Raw genomic sequence first — 27,651 nt, forward strand, 5'->3', positions numbered from 1 at the left:
TTTTAAACCTTTTAAAGTCACCATGAGACCAAAACCGACAACTTTTTTTTAATGGAATATTGTAGTGTTTATTATAATTTATGTGTGCTGCACATGTATATTTTTTAATTCATGGGCCCTCGTAATCTCTGATGACGTGTTTACTGGCAATGAGGGCAGGACAACCCGTCACTCACATGAAGAGATCACAGCAATAAACATTTTTCTTGTTTGAGAAGCTGTTTTACTTGGATATTCATCACAATAGGGAAGAAAAGATGATTGAGACTCTGCGTTTGTTGCCAATTTCCTGCATTGTTTCTCAAATTGCGTTAAAATAGTACTGATTTACTAAAGACACGCAGTGAAAAAAGGCGTAGATAGGGTTATTTTTGCACATGCATTTGTTGGAGTTTCCCTTTCAGACGCAAAAATTATGGGACGAGAGTATTTAAAAACTAAGGTCTGCGCTACTCAATTAACTGTTATTTTGCCCCAATATTCACCGCCCAAAACAGCATGTCTTAAACCAGACGCTAATTGGTAGATTGCGTTGGTCATTACGGAATAGACATTTTCACTCCCATCTGCGCTTTTTTGGGAATTGCGCTCTCACGCTAACTTGCCCTGTTTAGTAAATCTGTCCCTTAGTGTATTCTAAAGCAGTATCTAATGTTGGTTTGGGCAGAACGTGAAGGTCCTACAAGGCCTTTCAAATGTTACGTTACCAAGGCAGCATCCGAGCACACACAGCTCTTTCGAGAGTCACCAGAGTAACTGTACTACGTTTTGGATTGACACCTCTTGTTTGATTTGTTGTCCGAGACAGGGTAAAGAATGTCTAAGCATATGATACATCACAATAAAACCAGTATATACCGATATAAAATAGAATAAATAAAATAAAAAATATCATTTCTGTTCAGTACAGTTATTCTTCTTAAATTGTCCCAGGACATGCAAGGCAATGTGTCTTTTTTTCTCTCTCTCTCAAATCTTCCTCAGAGCTAAAAGAATGCATAGATAGACACTTACAGTTCACATCTCCTCCCCTAGAGCTAGCTCTCCTAAAAAGGACCATAAAATAAATTCATATTCACAATTTCTACCATCATTCACTCTTCTTATTTTCTTTGTTTTGTCAGTTGGTTTATCTACAACACATACATGAGTTTTTTTTTTTCTTTACAGTATGGCCAGAACAAATGGGATCACAAGACATGCCAAGGCAAGTACGACCAAAATAAAACAGAAAACATGACAAAATAAAAGTATCTGAAATTTGAAAAATAAAGCCTTATGATATGATGTTTGCTATATATAGATACTGTATGTACACACATAAGTGATTCGTCAAAACCCTTGTGAAAGAAAGGGTAAGTCTAGGAATACAGGTGGCACGCCAGAGCACAGCAAGACCACGTGGGTAAAGCGTGCGGGTAAAAAACAAAAAAACATTTGTGAAGCGCAACCAGGACATGTAGAGCCACTAATGACACCCGAACGTGAGGAACAGATGCTGGAACTGAAATAGATCTTTCGGTTTTTCACTAACTTGGATGTGCTGCAGATATTTTTGACTTTCAGTCACTGGAAAGCCTCTCGAGGAAGTAAGCACTACGCAGGGGTTCAAAGCAGAAGTGACACCGTTGAACTGTTCGGCTCTAAACAAAGTTCTTCCCGCCTCCTGTATTTCGCCCTACGAGTAATTTAGTTCTCTTCTGCAACATTCTCTCTTTCAGAAAAAAAAGAAAAAAAGAGGCAATTTCACTTTGGAAATATAAAAAGCACATTCATAATTTACATCTACACACTGAACTGAAGAGGTCATGTCCTTCCGACTGTGTTAATGCAGGGCAAGTCTATGGGGATGTTTGATTTAACAACGTTGTTCGTTTCATGTCCGCATCTTTTACAAGCCTCCTCGTCGACTTCCGGTGAAGACAAGCGTGTCAGCAGAGCTTCTTGAAGAAAAGAAAAAAAATAATTTGGTGAAAGCTTTGATGTGTTTTGACATTAATGCTGTTCGACTTAATTTCCAACTTCCTACTTGGAAAAGTGCAAAGGAACTTCACTTGAAGTCGAACTCCCAACTTGCGCATTGTTGACGTTGAACAAAAGCAATGCTAAGTTAGCATTGTTGTTTTGTTGTCTTAAGGTGCAGTCACATTCACTGTTGTTTGGCCGATTTTTGAGGTTGAAACCAACCGTGTGACTGGTATTTCTCCACTCGCATCAGGCAAATTCGTTGCATTCGCCAACAGAAAGCTGCTTGGTTTGAAAGTGACTTCTGTGTGGACTGCGCTTCAAACATCGCTACACTATTGACAATGGACATTTTTGCCTGCAAAATTTCACTAAAATATCACTGACGATTTACACAATCTTTTGAACATTGGAGCACCTTGGTCAGAAGATGTCAAGTGGGAATATTCAACGTCCGACTTTAAATGGAACAGACTGCAAACATTCACAGTCTTCTGAGTTTTATGACATTACTTCCTCTCATCCATCCATTCTTCTTCTTTTGTGTTTGTCAGTGTAACAAAGAATGCAACATAAAAACTGCGACACTTGCGAACATCCTTTAGCAAATGAAGCAGCATCAAGCTCTTCTACACACCCGCACACATGAACTGACGATTTGAAGAAGTTCTGCTGTGTCATATTTGTTCTTTCTGAATTACACAAACTTTCTTCAGTTTAAGTTATCTCTTTTAGCAGCCTTTGTCCATGTGGAGTGGTGTTTATCAATGGGCGGAGCCTGTTGGTTATTGTCATGCTGGAGAAGCGTGTCTTCCCATGCAGATATACACGACCGACATATGCGTGACGGAAGAGAGAGGCTTGATCAGGTGTGTGTGTGTGTGTTTGCGAGAGTATTTTCTTGGCATCAGATCCTTTTTATAATTACGTGTAGTTTTTCTTTCGGACAGTTTTCATCCTCGACTTCCTCTTCATCTCCATCATGTGACTGGACAGGTTATGTACAGGACATTCTGATAGTTATAAGCATGCAGAGCGTGACGGTGAGTATGCGTGCTTGTGTGTCAGATCACTGGGGGAGCTCAGTGACTGGTCTCTTCTGTTTGAGCGTGTCGATGAGGGACAGAACTCCACGTTTGACGCTGGTGGAGACGCGGCGTGTGACTGAATCAGCAGGGGGCGCCTGTGAGCAGGCTTTCTGAGATGGAGGGCGTGCCACCAGACACTTCTGATACCTCAACTGCAGAGACAAAGAAGAAAACAAGAATAAAGAGTGAGTGGATGAATTCATGTGTCGAATGCAATGCATCAGGCTGGGCTGGAAAAGATCTTCTTTTAACCTTGATCTTGTTAAATCTTATGAAAAGTTTGGGTGGTAGTTTTGGACACTACACCTACAGTTGGTATAGACAGATAGTCTATAGTGTTGACTAAGCAATGTTTACAACGATTAAGCAATATTGTGAATACTGCAATGATTTTAACATAATTTTTTTATTTGACCATCAAGTTCCATTCACAGAAGTCTCAGAAGGGCATTTTTCATAAAAAAATATTTTGTGCTAATTTTTATTAGGATGGTAACAAAGCTGTTTATGGCTCTGTATTTTAAGGAATATATACACTCACCTAAAGGATTATTAGGAACACCATACTAATACTGTGTTTGACCCCCTTTCGCCTTCAGAACTGCCTTAATTCTACGTGGCATTGATTCAACAAGGTGCTGAAAGCATTCTTTAGAAATGTTTGCCCATATTGATAGGATAGCATCTTGCAGTTGATGGAGATTTGTGGGATGCACATCCAGGGCACGAAGCTCCCGTTCCACCACATCCCAAAGATACTCTATTGGCTTGAGATCTGGTGACTGTGGGGGCCATTTTAGTACAGTGAACTCATTGTCATGTTCAAGAAACCAATTTGAAATGATTCGAGCTTTGTGACATGGTGCATTATCCTGCTGGAAGTAGCCATCAGAGGATGGGTACATGGTGGTCATAAAGGGATGGACATGGTCAGAAACAATGCTCAGGTAGGCTGTGGCATTTAAACGATGCCCAAACCATTACACCACCACCACCAGCCTGCACAGTGGTAACAAGGCATGATGGATCCATGTTCTCATTCTGTTTACGCCAAATTCTGACTCTACCATCTGAATGTCTCAACAGAAATCGAGACTCATCAGACCAGGCAACATTTTTCCAGTCTTCAACTGTCCAATTTTGGTGAGCTCGTGCAAATTGTAGCCTCTTTTTCCTATTTGTAGTGGAGATGAGTGGTACCCGGTGGAGTCTTCTGCTGTTGTAGCCCATCCGCCTCAAGGTTGTGCGTGTTGTGGTTTCACAAATGCTTTGCTGCATACCTCGGTTGTAACGAGTGGTTATTTCAGTCAAAGTTGCTCTTCTATCAGCTTGAATCAGTCGGCCCATTCTCCTCTGACCTCTAGCATCAACAAGGCATTTTCGCCCACAGGACTGCCGCATACTGGATGTTTTTCCCTTTTCACACCATTCTTTGTAAACCCTTGAAATGGTTGTGCGTGAAGATCCCAGTAACTGAGCAGATTGTGAAATACTCAGACCGGCCCGTCTGGCACCAACAACCATGCCACGCTCAAAATTGCTTAAATCACCTTTCTTTCCCATTCTGACATTCAGTTTGGAGTTCAGGAGATTGTCTTGACCAGGACCACATCCCTAAATGCATTGAAGCAACTGCCATGTGATTGGTTGATTAGATAATTGCATTAATGAGAAATTGAACAGGTGTTCCTAATAATCCTTTAGGTGAGTGTATATATATATATAACACATGCAAAATTCTTAATGTGTTAATTTAACGCAAATAAATGACTGAAGCACGTGAAATTGCGTCATTAACGTAACGTCACGCAGTTAGATGATCTTGAGAGTCGGGAGTTTATTACACTAAGCATCTACAATGGCACAAGTAACCCTGTAACCCTGGTAGTTCGAAATTTATATTCTAGCAATCAGATCATTTTAAGCCGTTAAACAAAAGCGAATTCATCCAAACAATCAGTCCAAAACAGCAATAATGTAAAGAAAACCATGATGATTAGAGATGGCAGAGAGAATAGAGACTCACGTTGGATTCTCAGTGAATTATTAATTCCAGTGTCTGATTCGCTTTAAAACACAAGCTCTGTCATATTCTGTGATCATTTCTGAAGAGCACGAGCCCTCACATTGTATTTATGCACAGACACACTTCAGTATATTCACATTGTCTCCACACGTTCAGAATAATGTTTTGATTTGTCATGACTCCTGCCAATGTTGCCTTGTTTAGTAATTCTGAATGGATCTGTGTACAGTCAGATCCGGTTTCATTATTTATTTATTTTTGGAATCTTCATGTGGTCCTATTCGGTATCATGACTTGACTTGTCTAAAATGCAAACAAGCTCTTTGCTGTTGCACTGAACACATGAACACTGTGAATTCTGAAAAGTTTTTTTTGAATGGGTGCTTTGGTGTGCAAAAATGTATGAATTAGGGACTAATTAAGCGCACTTAAAAAAAATGATCTATTGACAGCCCTTCTATATATTAAAAAGTTTTGGGATAAGTACTTTTTGATAAATGAAAATGAATGCTTTTATTCAGCAAAGACAAATTAATTTGTTCAAAAGTCACAGTAAATCTTTTGACATGTATAATGTTACAAAGGTTTCAAATTTAAAATACATTCAAATACAAGCTTTTGAATGTTCAATTCCTCAAAAAATAAGAATAAAATTTCATTTTAAAATATATTAACATAATTTTCTTTTCTTTTTTAAAGGGCTCTTTTAAATTGCAAAAATATTTCACAATAATATTACAGTTTTACTATATTTTTCAATAAATAATTGCAGCCTAGGTGAGCATGAGAGACATAATTCAATTATTATTTTTTTATTCTTACAAGCTGAAAAATATTGATATATAATTTTTGTAGCTACATTATATTGTCCAGCTCTTGTCTTGACAACGATTGTGTTTGGTTATAAAGCTTCGCTATAGTGCCCATAGAATAAGATTGCTGCAGTAAGTTTGTAACGCATTTGACGAGGTGTAGAACCGTTGTTCCGGTGTCATAACTCACCATGCATGCTGCCTGAACAGCCTCTGACACACTGCCAGCATTGGGATCACACCAAAAAACATGACACTCAAAGTGCTGGTTCCCAGAGTCCATGACGAACGCGAATGAATGCACATCTTTTCCTACTCCCATGAAGGACAGGAAACGCACACGACACTCCACTAGGACCTCCTCTTCCTCCTAGTATAGGTTATGACACCAAGAATCATACACAAATCAACATTTCAAAGATGATAAATACACCTGAATTAGTTGTACTTCAGCAAAACACATATTTTGGCAATGATGTTATTGGGTTTAACAGGTGAAAAGATCTATAATTGCCTTCTCTTTGATGACTGTGACTGTTGCATCGGCTACATTCAACATCACTGGGATCCAGTCGTCTCGGATCGACGATGTTATCAAACTGTCTATTGCACCGTTGAGAATGTCCATGCCTAGAAAACAGGGACATCTGACCTTGTAATAGCATGTACAGTTCCAGGAAAAAAAGTATGAGGGGCTTTATCTGAATACATGAGCCATAATTTTCAACAGTCGCAACAATAAACAAATGCAGTCTACTTAAATAACAAACAATGATGCGTTCTCATGTCTTTATTAAACGCACTCAGGGCCAGATTTACTAAACAAGGCAAATTACAAATTAGCATCTGGTTTAAGACATGTTTTTTTGGTCGGTAAATAATTATAGCGCGAATACGAGTAAATTGAGTGGCGCAAACATTAGTAAATCACTTTGCGTGATTCATTCAAACACATTTTGTGTCTGAAAGGGAAACTAGGGAAACCGACAAATACATATGCAATAAGGTCAGCCGAAAAAATAACCCTGTCCACGCCTTCTCAGTGCTAATTTTACTTTAGTAAATCCTGACAGTAGTTTTTTAAAACCAAAAGAGGGTTTGCGCTGGCGCAAGATGTTAGTAAATCTGGCCCTAAGTAGGGTGAAAATGATTTCTTCAAAAGCTAACTGGAGTCAGGAGTCATCTAACCTGGTGTCTTAAGACGAGAACGGAGGTCAGAGCCAGCCTGATCTATAAAACAACACTCACAAAGTTTGCTATTTACAAGGCAATCACCGTTAAACAAATGAGATCTCAGAACACCTAAGATGAAGAATTGTTGATCTGCAGAAAGCTGAAAAGGGTTACAAAAGCGTGACCTTAAGAATGTGATGCACACCAGACAGCTCAAAAGATAACTGAAAAAGTTTTGCAAGTAAGAAAAGTGCCAAATGTCTGACAGATGTGCATGGCTGATTCGGAAAAAATATCAACTACCCATTAAATAAGGATTTACATACTTTTTCCACACTGCACTTTAAATATTTACACGGTGTTTACAATAAACACATGAAAAAAAAGATTGTTTGTCAGTTTAAGCAGACTGTATTTATCTTTTGTTAAGGATTTAATTCATTTACATATTTATGCATCCAAAGCGACTCACCTGCATTGAAAGTATAAATATTATCAGTTCATGCATTCCCTGGAAATCAAACCCATGACGGTATTGCTAGCGCCATGCTCTACTGTTTGAGCTACAGGAATTTATCCAGACATATATTTCACATTATATAAGTGTATGTGAAAAAAAGAGAGAGAACATGAAAACTATGAGTGCAAGACTACGAGTGAGAGTGATTGCTCACCTATAGGTCTGGCAACCGGCATCATGCCAACGTATAACACCTGGAATTTCTGCACCAGTTCAGTCTTTGGTGTGGGGAACTCTGCTAAGGGTAACACACAAATTACACATTAACACACACCTATTATTTAACAGGGAAGAAATACACATTCACTACCCTTCAAAAGTTTGCGATAATCAAATTCTTTAATGTTTTTGAACATGTTCTTAAGCTCACCAAGGCTGGTTACATTTTCAAATAGAAATGTAGCCTTAGACTTCTTTCAAAAACATTAAATAAATCTTTTGACCAGTAGTGTATAAGCACGTTGTGTTACCTTGTAGTGGGACGTCGAGCCCAGCATGTGTTCTGTCCTGTAGGGATCCTCCAGCCATAGCTTTGGCATTTTTGCGCTCTGCCATGATCTATTACACAGGGATCGAACTCATTAGACTCGCTGCCCTAAATCAGCAGCCTAAACAGAATGTGAACCCTGTTTCTTCCTTCTCAGCTGCGTTCTATCCTTTCGCACATCCTTGAGACTGTCAGTGGGTTTCTCTGCAATTTTGGTGTTAAACTGTTTTGAACGGGCCATTGAGGATAATTGTGTTGGATGTTGTTTGTATAGTGTGTAGTTCTCACCCTGGAGCAGATTTCGTGCAGACTGGTGGCGATGGCTTTGGCAGGGGTGTCACAACGGAACACATGACATTTTAATATCCTGGTGTCCTTATCTCGCGCTACATATGCAAAATCCCTGTTTGCACACAATTAAAATGAAACACGATTAAACTTATATGTAAACAGCTGTTTAAAGTCACATTTCACAACCCATTTAAATCACATAATCTGTTGTGTTACCAAACAGAATACTGAACTAGAAAAATGTAAAGGGTCACTATTTTATCCATAGGAAAATGATTGGGCCACAAAAAGGTACTGTTGATTTCCTAAATTTGTTTAAAATAATTACAAAGAAATAAAGTGCACATTAAGACTAGGAATGTGCATTGAGGAAGTAAATAGAGTCATTTTAAATCAACAACCATATTAAACGAATCAATAAATGATGCAATTGAACAGACACTTGGTTATAAACATAAAGAGTTGTGAAAGTGAGTTTGTGTGTATATGTGTGTGTTTCCACGTGTGCATATGCTAAGAACTGCCCTCAAAGACTGTGATGGATGATGTGCCCTTTAGATTTAGACAATCAATTTAAAAACAGTTACTTAAAAAAACATACACCAACATTTCAAACAAACCAAAAAAAATGGTGTAAAATATAACCGTGAAGAAAAAACACACACCTCATATACAATATGCAGCCAGGTGCACGTGGATGTGAAAGATGAATGAGTATCTCTATACTTATACCTCCAGCTGTATCATACACAGTATTATTCTTTAACATTTCAGCTAAAAATAAACCATTATGAACAAAATGACCAGCAACAGACTACAGCCGGGCAATGGGAAGAATACAAATAACAAATCAAAAGTAAATCAATTTACCTCTCTCTGAGTCCCGGAAAGCAGTAGAGTAAAAGATTAAAACAATAAACATGATGAGAAAATACACACAATGATGCCCATTAATGAAACATGAGTAAAACAAAGTTCTGCATAAATCATTCACAAAACAAAACTGTCACATTCAATTCAATGCAACAAAATACGTATTATGAAGGATTTACACAGAAACACTGCTTTTGTTTCATGAACAAGTTCCAATGTGTTCAGGTATTTCAATGCATTCATTACAAATAGACCATAACAAAAATTTCCTAGGACAGGAATTGCATCTTAAAAACTGCTGTGGACAGAATATATTGTCATTTCAAGAAAATATACATTTTCTAGCAGTTTTGCATTTTCCAAACCTCCATAATAAGACTAGCATATTTCTATGTGTGCATGTGTGCATGTATGAAAGAAAGAGAAAAGAGAAGAGAGAGGAAATGAGAGCAGCAGGTGTGACAAGAGAATTTAGACATTTATCAAGATGTATGTGACACCTCAAAACATGAGGCTCTCTGTGTGCATCCAGAAAAAGACATGAATATGTAACAGTGTGGTAATTAGAGATTGACCAGACAGAGAGAGAATAAAACCAGATGAACTCAATGCACTCAGTAATGTCCAGAATGAACCCCAGGCTGGTAAACCTGTTCAAACTGGGCTATGTTACAGCACCTCAGCAGGATTTGACAGAAAAATGTGCTGGAGGGTCAAGGAGAATCTACAAGAAGGTACAGGGAACAACGCAAATGGACCGAGAACAGAACCCTGAGGTTCCCCTGAGGAATCTGAAAAAACGCATGTGTTCTAGTTTGCGTGGATGTGTGGGATGGCATCAGAGGGAAGGCCTGATCTGAGGGAACACACAAGGAAGTTGCAGTCTCTTTCAAATGTGAACATCTTGCCGTGACCTAATTTAATAACGGCACACACAGTACTCCACAATGCTATCCTCACCACAGTAAATGACAACAACACGTAGAGTACGTCCATAATTCTCTACTGAAATCTCCACCTACTCATCCACACCATCTGGAGCAATTCCACCCACTCCACCTTCTAACTGCTCTACTATTCCTCCTTTCTCACTCCAACACATACCTCCACTGAAAACAACTCAACAACAAATGTCATGCTGTAGAAAAAAATGCATTACATTTATTCATGGGTATTGTCTCAAGTTATCAAATTAAGTGATAGAAAGAGAGAAAAATACTCACATCTTTTCAAGTAATGTGTTTTTCCTGCTATAGCATTGTCGTACCCTCTTCTACAGATTTTCACCTCCTCGTCTCATCCCCTGCTCTGTTAAAAACATGCAGCTCACCTCTCTATGCTGGATCTCTCTCTTTTTTTTTTACCCCCTTCTCATTTTCGCTCTCTCTCCTTCCATCCAATCCCAGCGTTCCTTCTACCCTCCCCCTCCTGCTTCGCTTGTCGCTACGGTAACCTCCTCCAGGGTCTTGGGAGGAAAATCTTACTGATGGGCTTAGTGGAGTATTAGCATAGGAGGACACAATGATCACACACAAGCACATACTTACACATGCAGACTACACAATAAGTCTGAAAAAGCCCAGCCTAAAGCATGGTTCCTGTTAAGTGAACATATGAAGTATGCCATCTGCTGGTCAGAGTGTGGTACTGCTTACAAACAGTGAGGCAAAAGTGTGATTCAGCATCCCTGATGAAGTATGCTGCATTCCACCCCTGCATCATTCACACACACACACACACACACACACACACACACACACACACACACACACACACACACACACACACACACACACACACACGCACACACACACACATCAATCAGCTCTTCTGGGACTAAAGCAAGAAAAGTGCAGCTCTTCAGAGTGTGTACGAGATTTATATGCAACATTTGGATGTCAAATTTGGAAGTCACAAGACACTCACAGCTACACATACGGGCAGCCCCTATAACACTGGATTAAACTTTCATTAGTCTCTCAATCATCAATCTTTTATTTCTGTCCTCCTTTCACTTGGGTGACTTCTTCAATCCAGAATCATTATAATGACCTTTAGCGTAGGAGTATCTCGATATCAGAATACATTAACACAGACACATTAAGTGAATCTCTTACAGAGTGTAATAAGTAATGAGCGCATGAGGAAAGTCACAGGTGCAGAGATGCTGACGTTTGCAGATATAAATCACTAATTAAAATGAAATGTGAAGAATTCACAGCACATGCACCAGCCACTAGAACTGGCAGGTTATATTGAATAGTCATAATATATTTGTTAGAATTTTGCTAGTGACATAAAATTAAGCATTATACTACAGGGCTGTTGAATGCTTGATTCTGATTGGTTGAGAACGTTCTAAGGTGTGCAATTATTTTCAGGGAAACGCACGGCTAAAGTAGTTCCAGGCAGGTCTTTACCGCATTACACTTCCATATCACTTCGGCAAACGATTTCAGTTATTTCAAAGGTCCTTACAGACTACAAAAGACAAAAGAACCAAAACCCACAAAGACACTGACTAAGCAAAAATATATAGTAAACAATAGGATAAAAACAACAAATTATTTCCAAGTTTTCTGTCACAAAATTGTTTTATTATTTAGGCATTAATTAGTTATTATGGAAATCACATATCTTTCTCGTGCTCCCTCACTCTCCCACTCAAACGCACACACATACAGTACTGACACACAGTCGCGTGTTGTCACTGCTCTGATGATTTTATCAGTCAAATAGTTTAGCAACTTAAAATCTAAAAGATGTTTCTCACAAGGTGCAGATAAACGTATTTTCGCTATTAGTAGACACTGGTAGAGACGCACAGACTGAGGTCAAATTCACACACGCTTAATCTCTGTCTCTCTCTCTATAACTGGATTAGTCGGTGGCTGAAGTCCCCGTTACTAGCTCTAAAATGACGTTTTGGAATTAGCAACGGAGGCTTGGGATTAGATGCGTAAGCAAATAGTCCTACACACAAGAGCGTTTTAAGGACAAAAACTTGACAAACGTCTTGAAATACATCATCTGAACAATGTTTCGAGGTGCGGAATAATTGACTCTGGGACGTTGAATTATTAGAAAAATAATGCACACCAGAGTTGTAACGGCCACGCATGCAATATTTTTCTAATAATTCAACGGTCCGTCGTCAATTATTTCTTATCCTTACATATTCTGTGAATGAGACAAACTGTCAGTTTCAAGACTTTGGGCCCTATCTTGCACCCAGCGCAATTGACTTTGAACACCGACGCATGTATCATTCCTATTTTGCACCCGACACACAGCGGACTTTTCCCTCCACAGACGCATGTCGGTTAACTAAGAAATACACTTGCGCTCCCCGGGGCGGTTCAGCGCAAAGAGGAGGCGTGTTCCGGCTCAAACGTTCCCTCATGCTATTTTACAGGTTTAGAAAACAATTGCGCCACTAACTGAAAAAAAACAGTTTAAAGTCAGTGGCGCATTGCGCATGTTATTATATGCTATTTTAAGGGCGCATGCTTGGCCTTAATCAATGTAGCGTGTGCACAACGCGCATACACTTTGATTCTCTCATCTACACACAGACGCAGCAGTTATCATTTTTGCAAATCATACATTATTACGATAGATAGATAGATAGACATTTTATTATAAAAGCATACATCTAGCTTACACATTTACCCAAATTATCATACGCCTGTTTAACCGAAGTTAATTTGGGTGTGTTTCTCCATCCCCAACGCCCCTGACGAGAACGTCGGTCTCCTCGGCTGTGAACCGCTCCTGTCGTGCGCCTGGCAAATCCGCCGTTCTAATAGGAATCCGCTTTAGAACAAGCGCGCCTGCTCTTAAAGGGAATGTGAGATGTCGCTCTGATTGGTTTATTTCACGTTACGCCCAAACCACACCTATGAATAATGAAGCTACTTCAGACCAACCCCTTTTAGATTTGCGCCAGGCGCAAGAGTCATTTATCCCGCCGGGAAAATAGCAACAGCGCCAAGACCCGCCCACAAAGTTACTTGCGCTTTGCGCTTTGACACTTGCGTTTCAGATCGTTAAAATAGGGCCCAATGTCTTGTCATCAAAATGTGTTTATTTTTTTATTTTTGTATATTAAAATGTCTTAGCAAAAAATAATGCATAAATTATGATTATATTACTATGTATTGTTATATCGGTTCATATACAGGAAAGTCATTAAATATCATTATTCCTTCTTAGTGATTATTTAATGGAAAAACTGAGGAAAACGTATTGATTAGTAAATATTTAGAAAATACTTGGCAACACTGGCTGATCAAACTATAATCAAATGGCTGAAAAACACTTTATATATAGTATTTCCTTTTTCCAGCAATAAAGTATTGTAAAGGTGAAATGTACATTTACTTCACCTTTACATTGGCTTTTGTAGGTCATTTCAGTATTTGAAATGGCCTTTATCTGATTTAACTAGGCAGAGAAAGTACTTACTCGAAAAAATTGAGCAAACATTCAGTGGGTCACAGAGATTAAACATTATTAGTGTTGGTAGGTGACCAGTCAGCAGAACAAGTGCAGCAAAGTAGAAAATTAGCTCCTCGTAAATAAGACCCTGATGATGTCTGTGGCAGCTGCAATGTTTAAACTGATATAAAATCCATTTTTGCCCCATCTGTGCGGTTTCAAAAACTCTTTTTAGAGATTTATAGAAACACCTCCCATATTTTCATAAATACAGAGTTATTAAACATTCAGTTTGGTTCAGTTTATCTCTGTCATTTATTAAACATTTCATAAACCCTTAATCATTTAACATGTTCTCCTTAACTAACCCATAAAAATACCCATTGCCATAACCAGCGTTTACCTTCCATTATCGCGGCCGACGCCCCACACACGGATGCTTGCGATTGGCTGAGAGTGTAGAACGCAACGATCCATCGGATCAACCAGATTCAGCATGTTATTCTCCAGAATGAGGTACATATCCTTCCCCTGGAAACACACGCACAACGCCAATGAACAAGATGAGAGATTAGTTTCAAAACCTAGTGAGCTTTCTTACTATCTAATGCCTACATAGGCAGCTGCCTTCTAAGTAGGGGCGGGCGGGTTTACCATTTTGGGGGCCCCAAGCAAAGTCAGGATCTCAGGATCTCTGAATTGCACAACAGTATTATTGAATAGAATTAAGTGAGACATTTAAAAATATATATTTGTTAAACTGCATACAAAAAAATTGCCTACACTTTTGTACTTGTTCCCTTAAGCTTTAAGACATAAACCTTCTTGGTTTTGGACACATCAAGAGTCTTAATTTTGTCCATTGTCTTCAATATTCAAAATTACATTACACTGTGTCCATTCAGCTATGAGAAAATAAACCTCTTGCTTTTTGCTTGAACAATTTTCTTCTTATTGTGAAATATGGCTGATATTCTGGTTTCTCAAATATGTGTTAGTGTTTGTATTTTGTCTTTTAAACACTTTTATAATGATTATGTCATATGATAACGGGTGATCTGTGCCGCCATGTAATAGTTTGCTCTTCAGCGCAGAGAATCAGAGTTGTCGGATTTACAACACGTGAAAGTAAGTGGCCGGTGAACTGGGAGAAGGATAAAAAATTAAAATTAAATTAAACTATTTAGTTACCTACACAATGTATTTCTGACGTGAATAAAACAACGACGATTTGGTTAGTGTTAGTTCACCCAAACATGAAAATGCCATCATTTACTCAACCTCATCGTTCCAAACCCATATGACTTTCGTGCATTTACGGGGCACAAATATTTATTTTTATTTTAATGAAATTTGGGAGATTTCTGTAGCACTCACAAAATATACACTAGGCTCGGCTTTGGTGTTAGTACATTTTTTAAGCTAAAAACATGATACTATAATAAGCATAAAACGTATAGCACATGCAAATAATGGGTAGAAAAGTCGAATTATGCTTTTTGGTATTTAAATGTAATTATATTGTAATCCATGTAATTTTAGACAAATAGCTCAACTCAAACAGAACACACAGTAGCGCCATGTTGCTAAGTTTAAACCGTAATATTCTAATAAGCATAAAATGCACAACACATGGAAACAATGGGTAAAACAGTCAATTTTGCACATTTTTAAACTTTGCTTTTTTGTATTGAATGAAATGTAAGTATATTATAATCCATGTCATTTCATACAAATAGCACTGGTTGAGTTGCTGCTAAATTAAAACTTGATACTCTTAATAAAACAAACTTTTTTTTAATGCAGCTTATTTAAAATTGTCAGCTTATTTGTCAAATCAAAGCTTTTCAGTATTAAATAAAATATCATTATATTTATCAACCAATGTGTCTCTTGCTCCACTTTATTCACTCAATTTCTGCAAGTGCAAATGCAAGTGCTTATATGTGTTGGAAGTAATGAATAAAAGATCAGACCAGAAAATAAAAGGTAGAAGGAGAACAGAGGCTCTCTTCCTGTGTCCTGTCACAACACATTAAACTCTCTTTCTCTTCTATTCTTTTTTTCTGCATGACATTTTCAGCTTTCCCTCTTTTTATTACTTCTATTCTTTCTTGTATTGTCTCATTTTGTCCCTCTCTTTTTATCATCTCTTTTTTAAAGATGATCCAAGACACAAGTTTAGAAACGTGTGTATTTTTTAATGAATATGTGTGTGCCCTGCTAAAAAGATTGGCACTAAAGATGGTTTAGTGCTGGTCTAGCTGCCAACAGAGCCATATAAATCTTATTGTGGTTGGTCAACCAGCATGGGTTCTTATAAATCTGGTTGACAATGGCAGTCTTGGTAGTTCTGCATTTGTGTGTGTGTGTGTGTGTGTGTGTGTGTGTGTGTGTGTGTGTGTGTGTGTGTGTGTGTGTGTGTGTGTGTGACGAGAGAGAGAGAGAGAGAGAGAGAGAGAGAGAAAGAGAGAGAGAGAGAGAAAAAAGAGAGAGTGTGTGTGTGTGTGTCTCACCTCTCCCCAGATGCCCACAGTGTCTCGTATGTCATTCTTGCAGTAGGACAGTTGACGGATGCAGTTGTTAACAGCGACACTGCTTTTACCTGGAGCCAAGTCCTCTTCTGCCATCTCTACCCAGCCGAGAGAGCGCACAGCAAAACACTGTAATAAACACAAACCCACTGATTAAGCACAAACACTGTAACACAACTACTGCGCTACAACAACACACTTTATGCAAATGAAGAGTACAGCAAATATACGACTTAAGACATAACAACAACAGTTTTCACAGGAACAAGTACCATTATATTGTATCATGTTTATCTGTATGTATATATATATATATAGCGTTATATAACGCTATATCTTAGCGTTATTCCTGTGGTGCCAGGATGCCCTTCCTGTCACAGGAGAATTTTGGATATGAAGCATAATGTTATATATATATATATATAATTCTATAACATTATGATTCATATCCAAATTTCTCGTACTCTATAGTGGAAGATATCTATAGACACTAAACTGAGGAAACGCCTCTTTAAATTTTCACATGGCCTCTTCTAAGAATAGCTGCTGTTAAAACAAGTGAGAAAGAGAGAGCATTCCTACACATACGATCATTAACACACACACACACTGAGATCAAACACACACACACACACACACTGAGATCAAACACACACACACACACACACACACACACACACACACACACACACACACACACACACACACACACTGAGATCAAACAAGAAGATGCTTTTTACTGGAAGATCTTTTCTTTCATCTTCCACTTGTTCCCCTCCTCCTTACTCATCTGTATCTCATTCCCAACACTCCAAGAGCAAATTCATCCATCATTCAGTCTCTCTTCTTTTCTAACAATCTGTGATGATGAGGCTCCTCCATTATGAAAGTGTTTGTGTGAGAGAGAGATTAATAATAGGCAGAATGTTGTCATGCTCTTTCAGTTTTTGATTTTAACTGCTGCTGAAAGAACAGATCCTCAAGAGGAAGAGTGTGAAACACACAGAAAGGGAGATAGAGAGGGAGATAGAGCGAGAGAGATAGTGGGGGGGTTGACCTCTCATCTGGAAACTCAATATTATATTATATAATAATAAAAATAGGCCTGTAAATAAAACTGTAACTACTACATGAGCATATTAGAATGAGTTCTGAAGGATCATGTGACACTGAAGACTGAAGTAATGATGCTGAAAATTCAGCTTTGCCATCACAGGAATAAATTGCATTTTAAAATATATTAAAATAGAAAACAGTTATCTTAAACTTTTATAATATTTCAAAATATTACTGTTTTTATTGTATCTTTGATCAAATAAAGCCAGCCTTAATGAGCATAAAAGAATGCTTTCAGAAAAATCTTACCGACACCAAACTTTTAAATAGTGGTGTATGTGACACAAGGCATCTGTGTCATAACTGAAGGATCCAATACACGAGGAGCAAGCCCACAACAACGAGATCAAAGGTAATAATTGCACAAAAAAAAAGAAATCTGAAGGATTGGACTGGAATGTGGAACACTTTTGTTAAAGCGATAGTTTACCCCAAAAGTCAAAAATAGACTTTATCACTGTACTTTTTTTTTACCATTTTGTAGCTTGACAGTCATGTCCACCATCCACTTTCATTGCAAAGTAAAAAAGCAATGTGGAGTCGTGGACATATCTTGTATCATTTTCTTTTTAATCAGTGTAGTATATTACAATTTTTGTCATTTTTTATTGATTTGTTTAACATTTTGTGTTTTGTGTATTTATGGCATAGTCTTTTGACAGAAGTGATGTTGTTTAGTGCTTTATATTAACAGCAGGATTTAACTCACTCTTATTTGTGTATGTATATATATATAAATAGTAAAAATCTAAATTACAAATGTTTTTTTCCATTGTCTTGTTTACCCTACTACCACGTCTCCAAGCATAACACGCATCTGCATTTCTTTGAACAGCCACCGGATGGCACTGTATATCTAAGAATTACATTTGAAGTTGAAATCTCCTGACAGAACCACCAATTTCCACTAATATAAAAAACAGCAATAAACAATGTTTATTAAATAATTTGTGCCAATCCTGCTACATGGTTAAACCATACATTTATCGTGCTTATTTAGACAAACAATCTCACTATCAGTAAATACACAGTAATAGAGAACATCAATGCATTACGTACTCTTAAACAGGGCTTAAAATGCATATTTTTCCATGCATTTTATGCTCATATTAACTAGCTGTTTTCTATTTGAATTTCTATCAAGACTCAAGTCTCAGAAGAGTTTAGCATGGTAATGGATATGACAATATTAATCTATTTGGTCTTGGCAGAATAGATCTGCAACGCTGCCGCTGAGCAAGAACTGAGACTTGCTACTGCCAATACATACACAGACATACTGCTGCTCCACAAATAGCATATCTGAAATTACTCATAGCAGATCTATACAGATGGAGCTGGGGAAGGTGGAAGGTTTCAGAGAAACTGCTACAGCAAACACTGACCAACTATTTAAATGTTTAGCAACAAGCTCATTGACTGCAGATGCAACATGAACCAATCAGCTTGAGCCATGTAGTTAACAATGTAATTGTCAGCGGGTTGCGTTAAGGACCCATTAGCCTGCGCTATCTAGAGTTTCATGATAGAACTTGGTATATATGCGACAAACAAGTAGTCATATCACTGGCAGAATCATACTTGAAATCTGTCTCTTGCATCAGTCCAAAAAAATGCTAAATGTTCATGTATTAATGCAAGGAACATAACACATTTGTGTCTACTAATACAATTTCCATTGAGGGAAAAGGTGTTATATGATATGACAGTAGCGACAAAGGTTTTCTTTAGTACATGTTTGTATGTCTTTGATTTGATTCATGTTTGTCTCTTACAACAGCAAGAGTTTGACTATCATTCTTACAATTTGACTTAAACCATATAATTCCTAAAACAATTGGAAACACCAGCTTCATTATACAGTATATTATACACATTTATAACAGAGCTTGGTGAGTGTTAAGTTGGATCCTGTCCCTCAGACCTAAAATAAGTTCCCTGTACAGTTGTTTTCTTTGAATAGCTGCAGTGTGTGCAGAACAAACTCGTGTGCTCTCACCTTGGCTTCAGGGTCACTGTTAATGCTGCTGGAATCTTCATCTTCCACAGGAGCAGGGTTTCTAAACACAGATGACACGCAGTCAGAAGAGACATTTTACATCTCACTTTACCGTCATTTTATCCTCTCCCTCATTCATTTGTATTTATTTATTCTCTTTCACACACCGTAGCTTGAGGGAGGCATAGCGGAGAGTTGCGCCTTCAAACTCTTTCAGACTGGGGTCAGGGTTTATTGTGGCCGCCTGTAGATCCTGAAGCAGAGATAAAGCAGAGATATGCTTAAACACGAGAACACAACCATACAGCAAAATATACAAATATACAGCATGGAGCCAGTGGGTTGAGCGCAGAGATCTGTGTTGATGTGCAAGTCACGCAAAAACAAAACAGGAAACACAGTTCCTGCGATGAGTGATTAAACAAACTGAACTAAAAAAATTTAACCAGTTTTAAATCAGACAAAGATGATTGAACCCTGCACATTTTACAAAAGGAATATATTAAGAGGGCGAGGAGAAATGAAGAGTGATAAACCTCAGTAAAGTTTGTTGTATATATCCAAATATATTTTTAAACAAGATATATATATATATATATATATATATATATATGTGTATGTGTGTGTGTGTGTGTGTGTAAAAAAAAAAGCAAAATTTATGTTTAAGCATAATAACAAAATTTAGTGAGGCTTATCTTAAATAAAATAAAAAACTATTTGAAAAAAGGGGAACGTTTTATTTAATTTTTATTTAGTTATATAAATGATTTTTGCAGTGCATGCAGACAAAAGACGAAATCCATGCTTAGAAGAAAGGTTAAAGGTCAAAAGGTGAGGAAGGTATGAAGCAGTACAGGATCTCAGAGCACAACTACACCAGTAGAACATCTACAGGTACAGACTTTTCTTTGAATTATTTATATAACGCAAAATACAGTTGCAAAATATGGGCTCAAATCACCAGCCACTGGCCAGAAAAAAATATATTTTGGACCGTGTGAAGAGCAGAACCAAGTGTTGTTCCAAGTGCAGTTCCCTGAGACATTCTACTGTGTATTTGGTTCAATAATAAACTGCCTGAGATACTAACCTTCCAGACCTCACTGTCAATCTTTCCCACTGCAAAATCACTCCATGGCTGTTTCTGCACCATTATTCACACACAAAAATACAAACAAGGAGGACAAGGTTGAGGAGTCAGGGGTGGGAGGGTGGAGAGAGACAAGACAGGGTTGTTAGATCACTCATCAAGAATGTGTGTGTGTGTGTGTGTGTGTACAGTATCTGGCTGTTGGGTGTTTGGTTGTGATTTGATTAGATGCAATATGGATGTTGATATCTCACTCTCTGTTGCAAGAATCAGAGGAGTCCAAAAAATGTTTCCCCACAACATTCTGAGAGTGAAAGAGTTGTTGTTACCTTGTCCTCTTCCCGATGGCGTGTCTCAGAGTGTCTGTCCTTTCCTGGCATAATCTGTAGGGATGAGGACCGAGGCTATACACACACAAACATACAATACACATAGTTTTAGCTTTATTATGTATGACCAATGACCAAGACACTAATACTTTTATTCAGCAAGGACGCATTCAATTAATCAAAAGTGTCTTTTAAAATGTTACAAAAAATTTCATTTCATATAAATGCTGTTCCGTTAAACTTTCCAATCATCAAAGATACAGTAAATACAGTCATGGCAACCTGTAACTATATTAAGCATTTACCCAGCTCTATTTAATCCATGGCAACTGAAGTACTGTCACAAATGGCAATTCTCTGAATTCTAATTCTTTCATGAACTATAATTTGTGTTGAGTTAAGGGTCTTATCTATTTATTCTCCACAACTAAATCATACTCATTATGAAAGCTAAACACCCAAAGAATGGCAGGATATATCCATAGAGTATTGTTCATACTGTAAAATGGGACATTGATGAAAAGACTTACAAAGTAGCAGCTGTTGACAAATCCACAGGAAGGAACATTGCCGTCAGAGGATGAGGAAGAGTTTGAGGACAGGATAGGGGTAGGTTCCAGACATGAAGAAGACGGGACAGGGGCGGGGTCAGTTGAGCTGTCGGAAGTGGTGCTGCCTGAACGACTTGACGCCCCGAAAAACACGTCGGCATGAGACATCGACTACAGGAAAACAAAGAGATACGTTGGTCAATATGGATACATGAACAATTAATTTGCTTAAGCTGAGTTAACCCGTCCAGTTTTTGTAACCACAGGATTTCAAAGGGTTACCTCGTGATCTGGAGTGGGCGAAGGCGACAGGGATCCCAGGGAGTGTTTGCGGCTGGCATGGCTGGGTCCAGTTGGCACCGGATGGCATGGGGCGGGTCTCTCCCACTGTGTGGTGCCCGTTGGAATGTGCCAGTAATAAATACCAGCCATGTCTGTCATCATCTTCCATCCTGGAGGCAAATCAGGGTCTGTCTGAAATGACTGCTCCCCCCAGATATCTGTAAATGCAAATACACAAGGTCAGGTGTGGTCCACACACCCGTCAACCAAGATATCCAAGACTCCTTAAGAGTGGGCGGTACGACCAAAACCTTAAGTAATTTTATAACACGATATTTATCACCGTACAACTTTTAGTTCCAGTCCTGAAAAAAAAAAAGAGGGAAAAAGAAGATGACGATGCTACTACTGCCACACCAAAAAAATCATGTTGGTGAAGATGTATTATTTTCTTAATATTTGGAATTTGATGAATGTAAACCAAAAGATAATATTATTCATCATAAATTAATAAGTCTATGAATCTAATATTATAAAAGATTGAGTCAAAATTCTGATTGGCAACTACTTCACATTGTGCCTAATGCGTGTCGCCTTCATTTCTTTTTTGTATTACGTCATGATGTGTTTGAGATACATCAATCTCTGTATTTTTGCATTTCTCCATGTTTCTTTGTTGCTCTCATGTGTAAATGGTGTGAAGTATTTAAGCAAATATCTACCATGGTATAAACAGTGCAGCAAAATCTCTATTGCTTAACACATTTTTACTGTAGCATGGTACCGTCATCTTATTTTATTTTATTTTGATTAAAGAATATATACAATTTTAGGTTAATTAAAGAATATGAGGGCACAAGAATAAAAATAAATAAATAACCATGTGCACTAATGAATCATTTATAATTAATACTGCAATATTCCATTCCAACATTGAAGACACCCAAAACTAGAATCATTTTGTGTAATTCTGGCTTATTGTTACCAAGAATATAGGTCTTTTTCTGTGCAACTGGAAGACTATCTCTCACACAGGAACTTGCTACTGTTCTGTCTGTCTTCGCTCAGCAGCTGGGAATGTTTGTTTCATGTTTCACATGTTAGTAAGAGCATTATTCACACAATGCAATCTGGGAGAGGAAAACCACACACACACACACACACACACACAGTAAACCACTGCAGTCTGCTACTCACACATATGCTGAACAGATTCAAGCCAGGAAACACGTCCTCACCAAAACCATGAAGCTGTGACATTCAATGTGTGTTTAAAACTCTAAAGAGATTTTCAAAGGACCTTTTGTTAATCTACTCATATTCTACTAAATCTACCTCCACAAAATGAATATAGAAAATGACTAAACACTTAAGAAACATTAACTGCCACATTGAAATAAACAGCTGAGAGCCTGAGACACAAATGATAAAATCTCTTTCATGTTCCAAGTTGATGTGCTGTTGTTTCTAGGCTTTCCTACTTATTCCCTGCCACATAGCATGAAAAAACATTATGTCAAATAAGTAGGATGTCCGAATACTCAGTATTAAGGATACTGTAGACTAGGGCTGGGTGATATGGCCAAAAATATTATCACAATATTTTTTTCCATATCATAAAAAAAATTATATGTATATATATATTCATTAACCATTAATGGGGAAGGAATTGCTTTCCACATATTTGTTAGACCTTGAAAATGAACTTGTTTGTTCACAATTAAACTCCACAGAGTAGCTCCCTTTTAATTTAGGGCCCCATGAAATCCATTTTATTTTGGGGGGATTCTGTGTTTTATGATTTAATAAAAATTTATATAAAACTTAAAAATTGTAATCAAGATTTTAAAATGTAATCAAATGAAAATATAACAATTAACTCAGAACAAAACATTGCATTTTTATTTTTAACTTATTCACTTATTTGCGACATGCACAGACTGGATGTTGTTGCATTTATTTCTGTGTTAGATTAATCCATATAGAGGAAAAATGTCCAGAGCTTATCATCGTTATCAACGTTAATTTTATCGCGATCACGATATGATATCTTTTATCGCCCAGCCCAACAGTAGACAAAAGTCGATTTTCCACTGTTGGGCCAAACCATTCTCATTGCTTAACCGTTCCAGTCCGTGCCAATCAGGCACAGCCGATACGGATATGGTTTCATTTTACACCGTAGGGCTGATAATAGAGCTCTGTGGAATGTAATACAAATGCATCATGAAGGATGATCAGATATTTATTTTAATTGTATTATTAGCTTGCATGAACTTCGCTCGAATAGAGTGCTTGGGCCAGCTAGAAAATGGCAGCCAGACAAAAGACAAGTGACCAATCCTGAGTGGCGACGTCACTACACACATTCTATGAGCTGTGCCGCGAACGGTTTGCAATCGTGCTGTGCCGAACCAAAGTGGAAATATAACTGGAACCGTTCCTTTCTGTTCTTAGAACCGTTCGGCCCGGCGGTGGAAAAGCGGTTAAACAATTCCCAGATGTGTACTGGATCTGTTCTGAAGAGTTGCTGACAGTGGACACTTTGCGATCCCATTTGGTCACAGGAGCCATTAGATTTGAAAAGGTAAACCAATGGCGGGGAAAGGTACAGAGAAAGTTGTTCTTCATTCATAAATTGTTCTTAACAACACCAAAGTCATTTGTTGACGTGTTGAAGGTCACATAGGTCAAAGAGAAGAGCCAACCAAGTATCACCCTGGATAGTCCACGTTGAAATCTCATTGGTCCAAAATCCTGCTCCACATAGCTGTATTAAATATGAGTGTTGAATTCATTTTCACTGTTTATATAAAAATAACTTGTTGCATCACGGCTGGTTAAACATGGTAACCTGTCAAGAGGATGTTAGTGATAAGAATTCGAGCTGTAAAAACTGCATTTTATGCTGTTTGAACACCAAAGGTGCGGTCACATTATTGCTGTTCATCACATTTCTTTTGCAGGCCAAATGAAGTCATTTCAATCAGAATCCACGTGATTTCAATTGAGGGCAGAAGATTTCTCCACAAAGATTTTGCATTGAGTTCAAGTTGGCTACCGCGACTTCATAAGTGACTTCTGTGTGAGAGATGTTTTACACATCGCTACATTCTTGAAAATGACCCTTTTTTGGCCACAAAATCTTTTTTGTTAATTTGACTACTGTGAGTAATGTGTTGAGGAAGAAAACTTGAGTTGAGTCGCCTCACTGTTGCTCTCAGGTGTGTTTCACTTTAATGAGACTTAATAATTAGCCAACAGAACTGACTAACTGTGTGAAACAGCTGTAAGCCAGCACTAGTCATGTATGCTAAGTGAACACGAGTGCTTATTAGAAATGTCTCCTGTAACCAAGTTCCCTTTTAGTAAGACGACAAGGCACTGCAGTACGAGTGTTCTTTTAATACTGAGTATTATGCCAAGGTGCATTATGGGACTTGTAGTCCCTGATTTATAAGTGGGTCACTACAGCTGCCTAAAAACCTCATCGCAGAGACAACAAAACCTTCACACAGATTCAAATACAAAGAAATACAGACAATAATCAAGTTGACATTTAATGATTTTGTGGGTTTTTAACAACAGCTAGTTCATTTTAAACACAGATAAAACAGTGTGCTAGCTTATACTGTAGTTACTATCCTAAGCCTAGTTTTCTATGCTAGATCTAACATTCGACCCACTTTCGATAATGTCTCTCTCTTTCTGCATTCTATAAAGCATGTGGCGGGTAGAGGGGGAGGGGAGGACAGCTGTAAAATTCATGCCCACACGCACACACGGACGGACCGAAGTGCCATGAACATATGCACAAACTTTAGTATTCACCACACAGCTCGTGACACCCTTCACTGCATCCTCCCTCCTTCCTTATCTCTCTTCTACGCCTGCATTTATGAGCATGCACACGCAATGGAGACGCGTAGCTACATGCGCAGCACTGACTCACAACCAGACACACCGACACACAGTACCTACCCTCGTAATTCACTATAACAATGGCCAACATGTAGTCTTTACCCAGCATCATGACTGAGCAGCCGCAAGAAGAGAGGATGACATGAGAAGAGAGAGGAAAGCAGAGGTAGAGGCGGAGAGAGACAGAGGGGGCGAGTGACTGATGGAGAAAGGGAGAGGGAGAGACGGGGTGGGTGAGAATGCGAGAGCAACAGACTCTGTTTATATGCTGTTTATTTTTTATCTAAATCTTGCAGGAAGAGATATCAGCTTCCTGTCAATCCGGCACACGCAATTGGTCACCAGGCCAATCAAACCCACCTCTTTCGCCGAACGATCTGTCACCCCGGCAACCCCAAGATCATTTTTTCTACAGTGACACCCAATGCGTGGTCATGTGACCTTGGTATGACAAGACACAGAAATGGTGGGAGAGGGATGAATGTGCAGGAATTGTGCATAATATCTGCTCCGGTGATGCCAGTTAACATCTGGGTGCAAACCAGTTCACAGCTGTCCATTACCCACCATGCTGGCTGAACAGACCTGCCACACACCTGTGAGGTTTTCCTGTCTACTGAGAGAGATATTAACAGACCCTGTGTCAATGATAGACTGGTTTGAGTGACAGTCGTGGGGCAGAGAGGAGATTCCTTACCACAGAAACAGCCATTTTGACTCACCACAGTGATACACAAGAAATCCAGCACGATTTATTACCATTGTCAAAAAACATGTACTACATGGGTTGTATAGTTCACCCCAAAATAAAAATGATTTACACATCCTCATGTTGTTCCAAACCAGAGCATGTGAGCGAGGCGGAGCGGTGTGAGATATAGATAGCAGATAGTGGTATAAATAAATGTGACGCGACTTGACTGGATAGTGCCGAATTGCAGAGTTGGTGCAAACATATCTAGATCGCTACATCATTTCTACGCTTTTTTTCTCACCGCTGTTATTTTTGTTGTATGTTTATTTTGTTATTGAGAGGAAAGCATGCAGCACATATTTCCATAATGATCTAAACTGCGCTCTCATCAGAGAGGACGGGCGGTGTTGGGATGTTCGTTAATAGTATAGCACTGCAAAGGTATTTCAAACTTCTTTTTACCCCTAAGCAAATCATTTTAAACAAAACCTTCGCTTAGTATATCACAAAATGAATTTTTGCTACTCCACACTCTTTCAATTACGTATTTTCCATAGTTCTTCACTTTGATGTTTACTGTGCATTTATGTATAAGGTTCGCAACTTAATTAAAACAATATTTGAACTCCATAACCTTAGCGGAATGAGCGAGCGGAGCAGAATCTTCAGAAAGTCATTCTCCGCTCCAGAGGAAATATTACCGCTCCGCTAAAATGCTGTGTGATTTTTCTTCAGTGTAATACACTAGTGTCTACATAAAATGAATGGGCATTAACATCCTTCAAAATATCTCCTAAGAACCTTTACGTACTTTACATACTAAAATAGCTGGTTACTCGCTCATGTATGCTTGGACAGACAGATGAAGACTTCAGCTTGACTGCACAGCTATTATTATTATAACTGCAAAGTCTTCATCTGTCTGTCCTAGCATACATGAGTGAGTAACCAGCTATTTTAGTATCATTACTACAGATACTATTATAGTTTTTATTCATATTTTCAATTAGTTTTTATATTTTCTTTTATCCTTTTAACTTTAGTTCAAGTTTAACTCATTTTGTTGAGTTTTTGCAATTTTCATTTGATTTCTGCGTTAAAAAAATATACAACTATATAGGTTTTTTTTTTCATTTTTATTTCATTTTTAGTTATTTTAGTAGTCTAAATTAACCTTGCCAACTAGCTAAAAGAAATAAAGTTTACATTTTTTATTTAATTCTATTTTCAGTCACCTCGGCCACCTGTAGTGTAATTAACTTGTATACATGTTGAACGACTCCAAGTTACAATTGCATTATCTAGGTCTGTTAGTCCCCATCTCAAAAGAAGTGTTGTTTACAAAACGTTGAAAGATTAATTATTGTTTTAACCCAACTGAAATCAGACACTTACCAGTAACCGGTGCATGTCAAACTTCAAAAAGCACTGAAAATCCCTCATTGCAATGCTCAAATGTC

General features: G+C 38.1%; 1 protein-coding gene across 11 annotated transcripts in view; it reads right to left on the reverse strand.

Moving 5' to 3' along the window:
• Positions 1–1,119: 1,119 nt before the first annotated feature.
• apbb2b (amyloid beta (A4) precursor protein-binding, family B, member 2b) overlaps positions 1,120–27,651 on the reverse strand; it is a 54,776-nt gene continuing 28,244 nt past the window's right edge. For 2 of the 11 annotated variants that reach the window (XM_084402987.1, XM_084402990.1), the window contains 15 exons: positions 21,577–21,794; positions 21,274–21,465; positions 20,744–20,818; positions 20,415–20,468; positions 19,492–19,577; positions 19,325–19,385; positions 16,192–16,338; positions 14,079–14,206; positions 8,360–8,474; positions 8,055–8,142; positions 7,739–7,822; positions 7,080–7,121; positions 6,406–6,521; positions 6,082–6,261; positions 1,120–3,205 (listed from right to left, as the gene is read on the reverse strand). In XM_084402987.1, the coding sequence (XP_084259113.1) occupies positions 3,035–3,205; positions 6,082–6,261; positions 6,406–6,521; positions 7,080–7,121; positions 7,739–7,822; positions 8,055–8,142; positions 8,360–8,474; positions 14,079–14,206; positions 16,192–16,338; positions 19,325–19,385; positions 19,492–19,577; positions 20,415–20,468; positions 20,744–20,818; positions 21,274–21,465; positions 21,577–21,794 (1,757 nt within the window). In that variant the 3' untranslated portion in view covers positions 1,120–3,034. Of the gene's footprint in view, positions 3,206–6,081; positions 6,262–6,405; positions 6,522–7,079; positions 7,122–7,738; positions 7,823–8,054; positions 8,143–8,359; positions 8,475–14,078; positions 14,207–16,191; positions 16,339–19,324; positions 19,386–19,491; positions 19,578–20,414; positions 20,469–20,743; positions 20,819–21,273; positions 21,466–21,576; positions 21,795–25,557; positions 25,665–27,651 lie in introns of those variants that run through there. The other 9 variants (XM_084402992.1, XM_084402993.1, XM_084402991.1 and 6 more) reach the window with 8 other exon arrangements.

This window comes from Rutilus rutilus, assembly GCF_951802725.1.
Source record: "Rutilus rutilus genome assembly, chromosome: 2".
Taxonomy (NCBI): Eukaryota; Metazoa; Chordata; class Actinopteri; order Cypriniformes; family Leuciscidae; genus Rutilus; species Rutilus rutilus.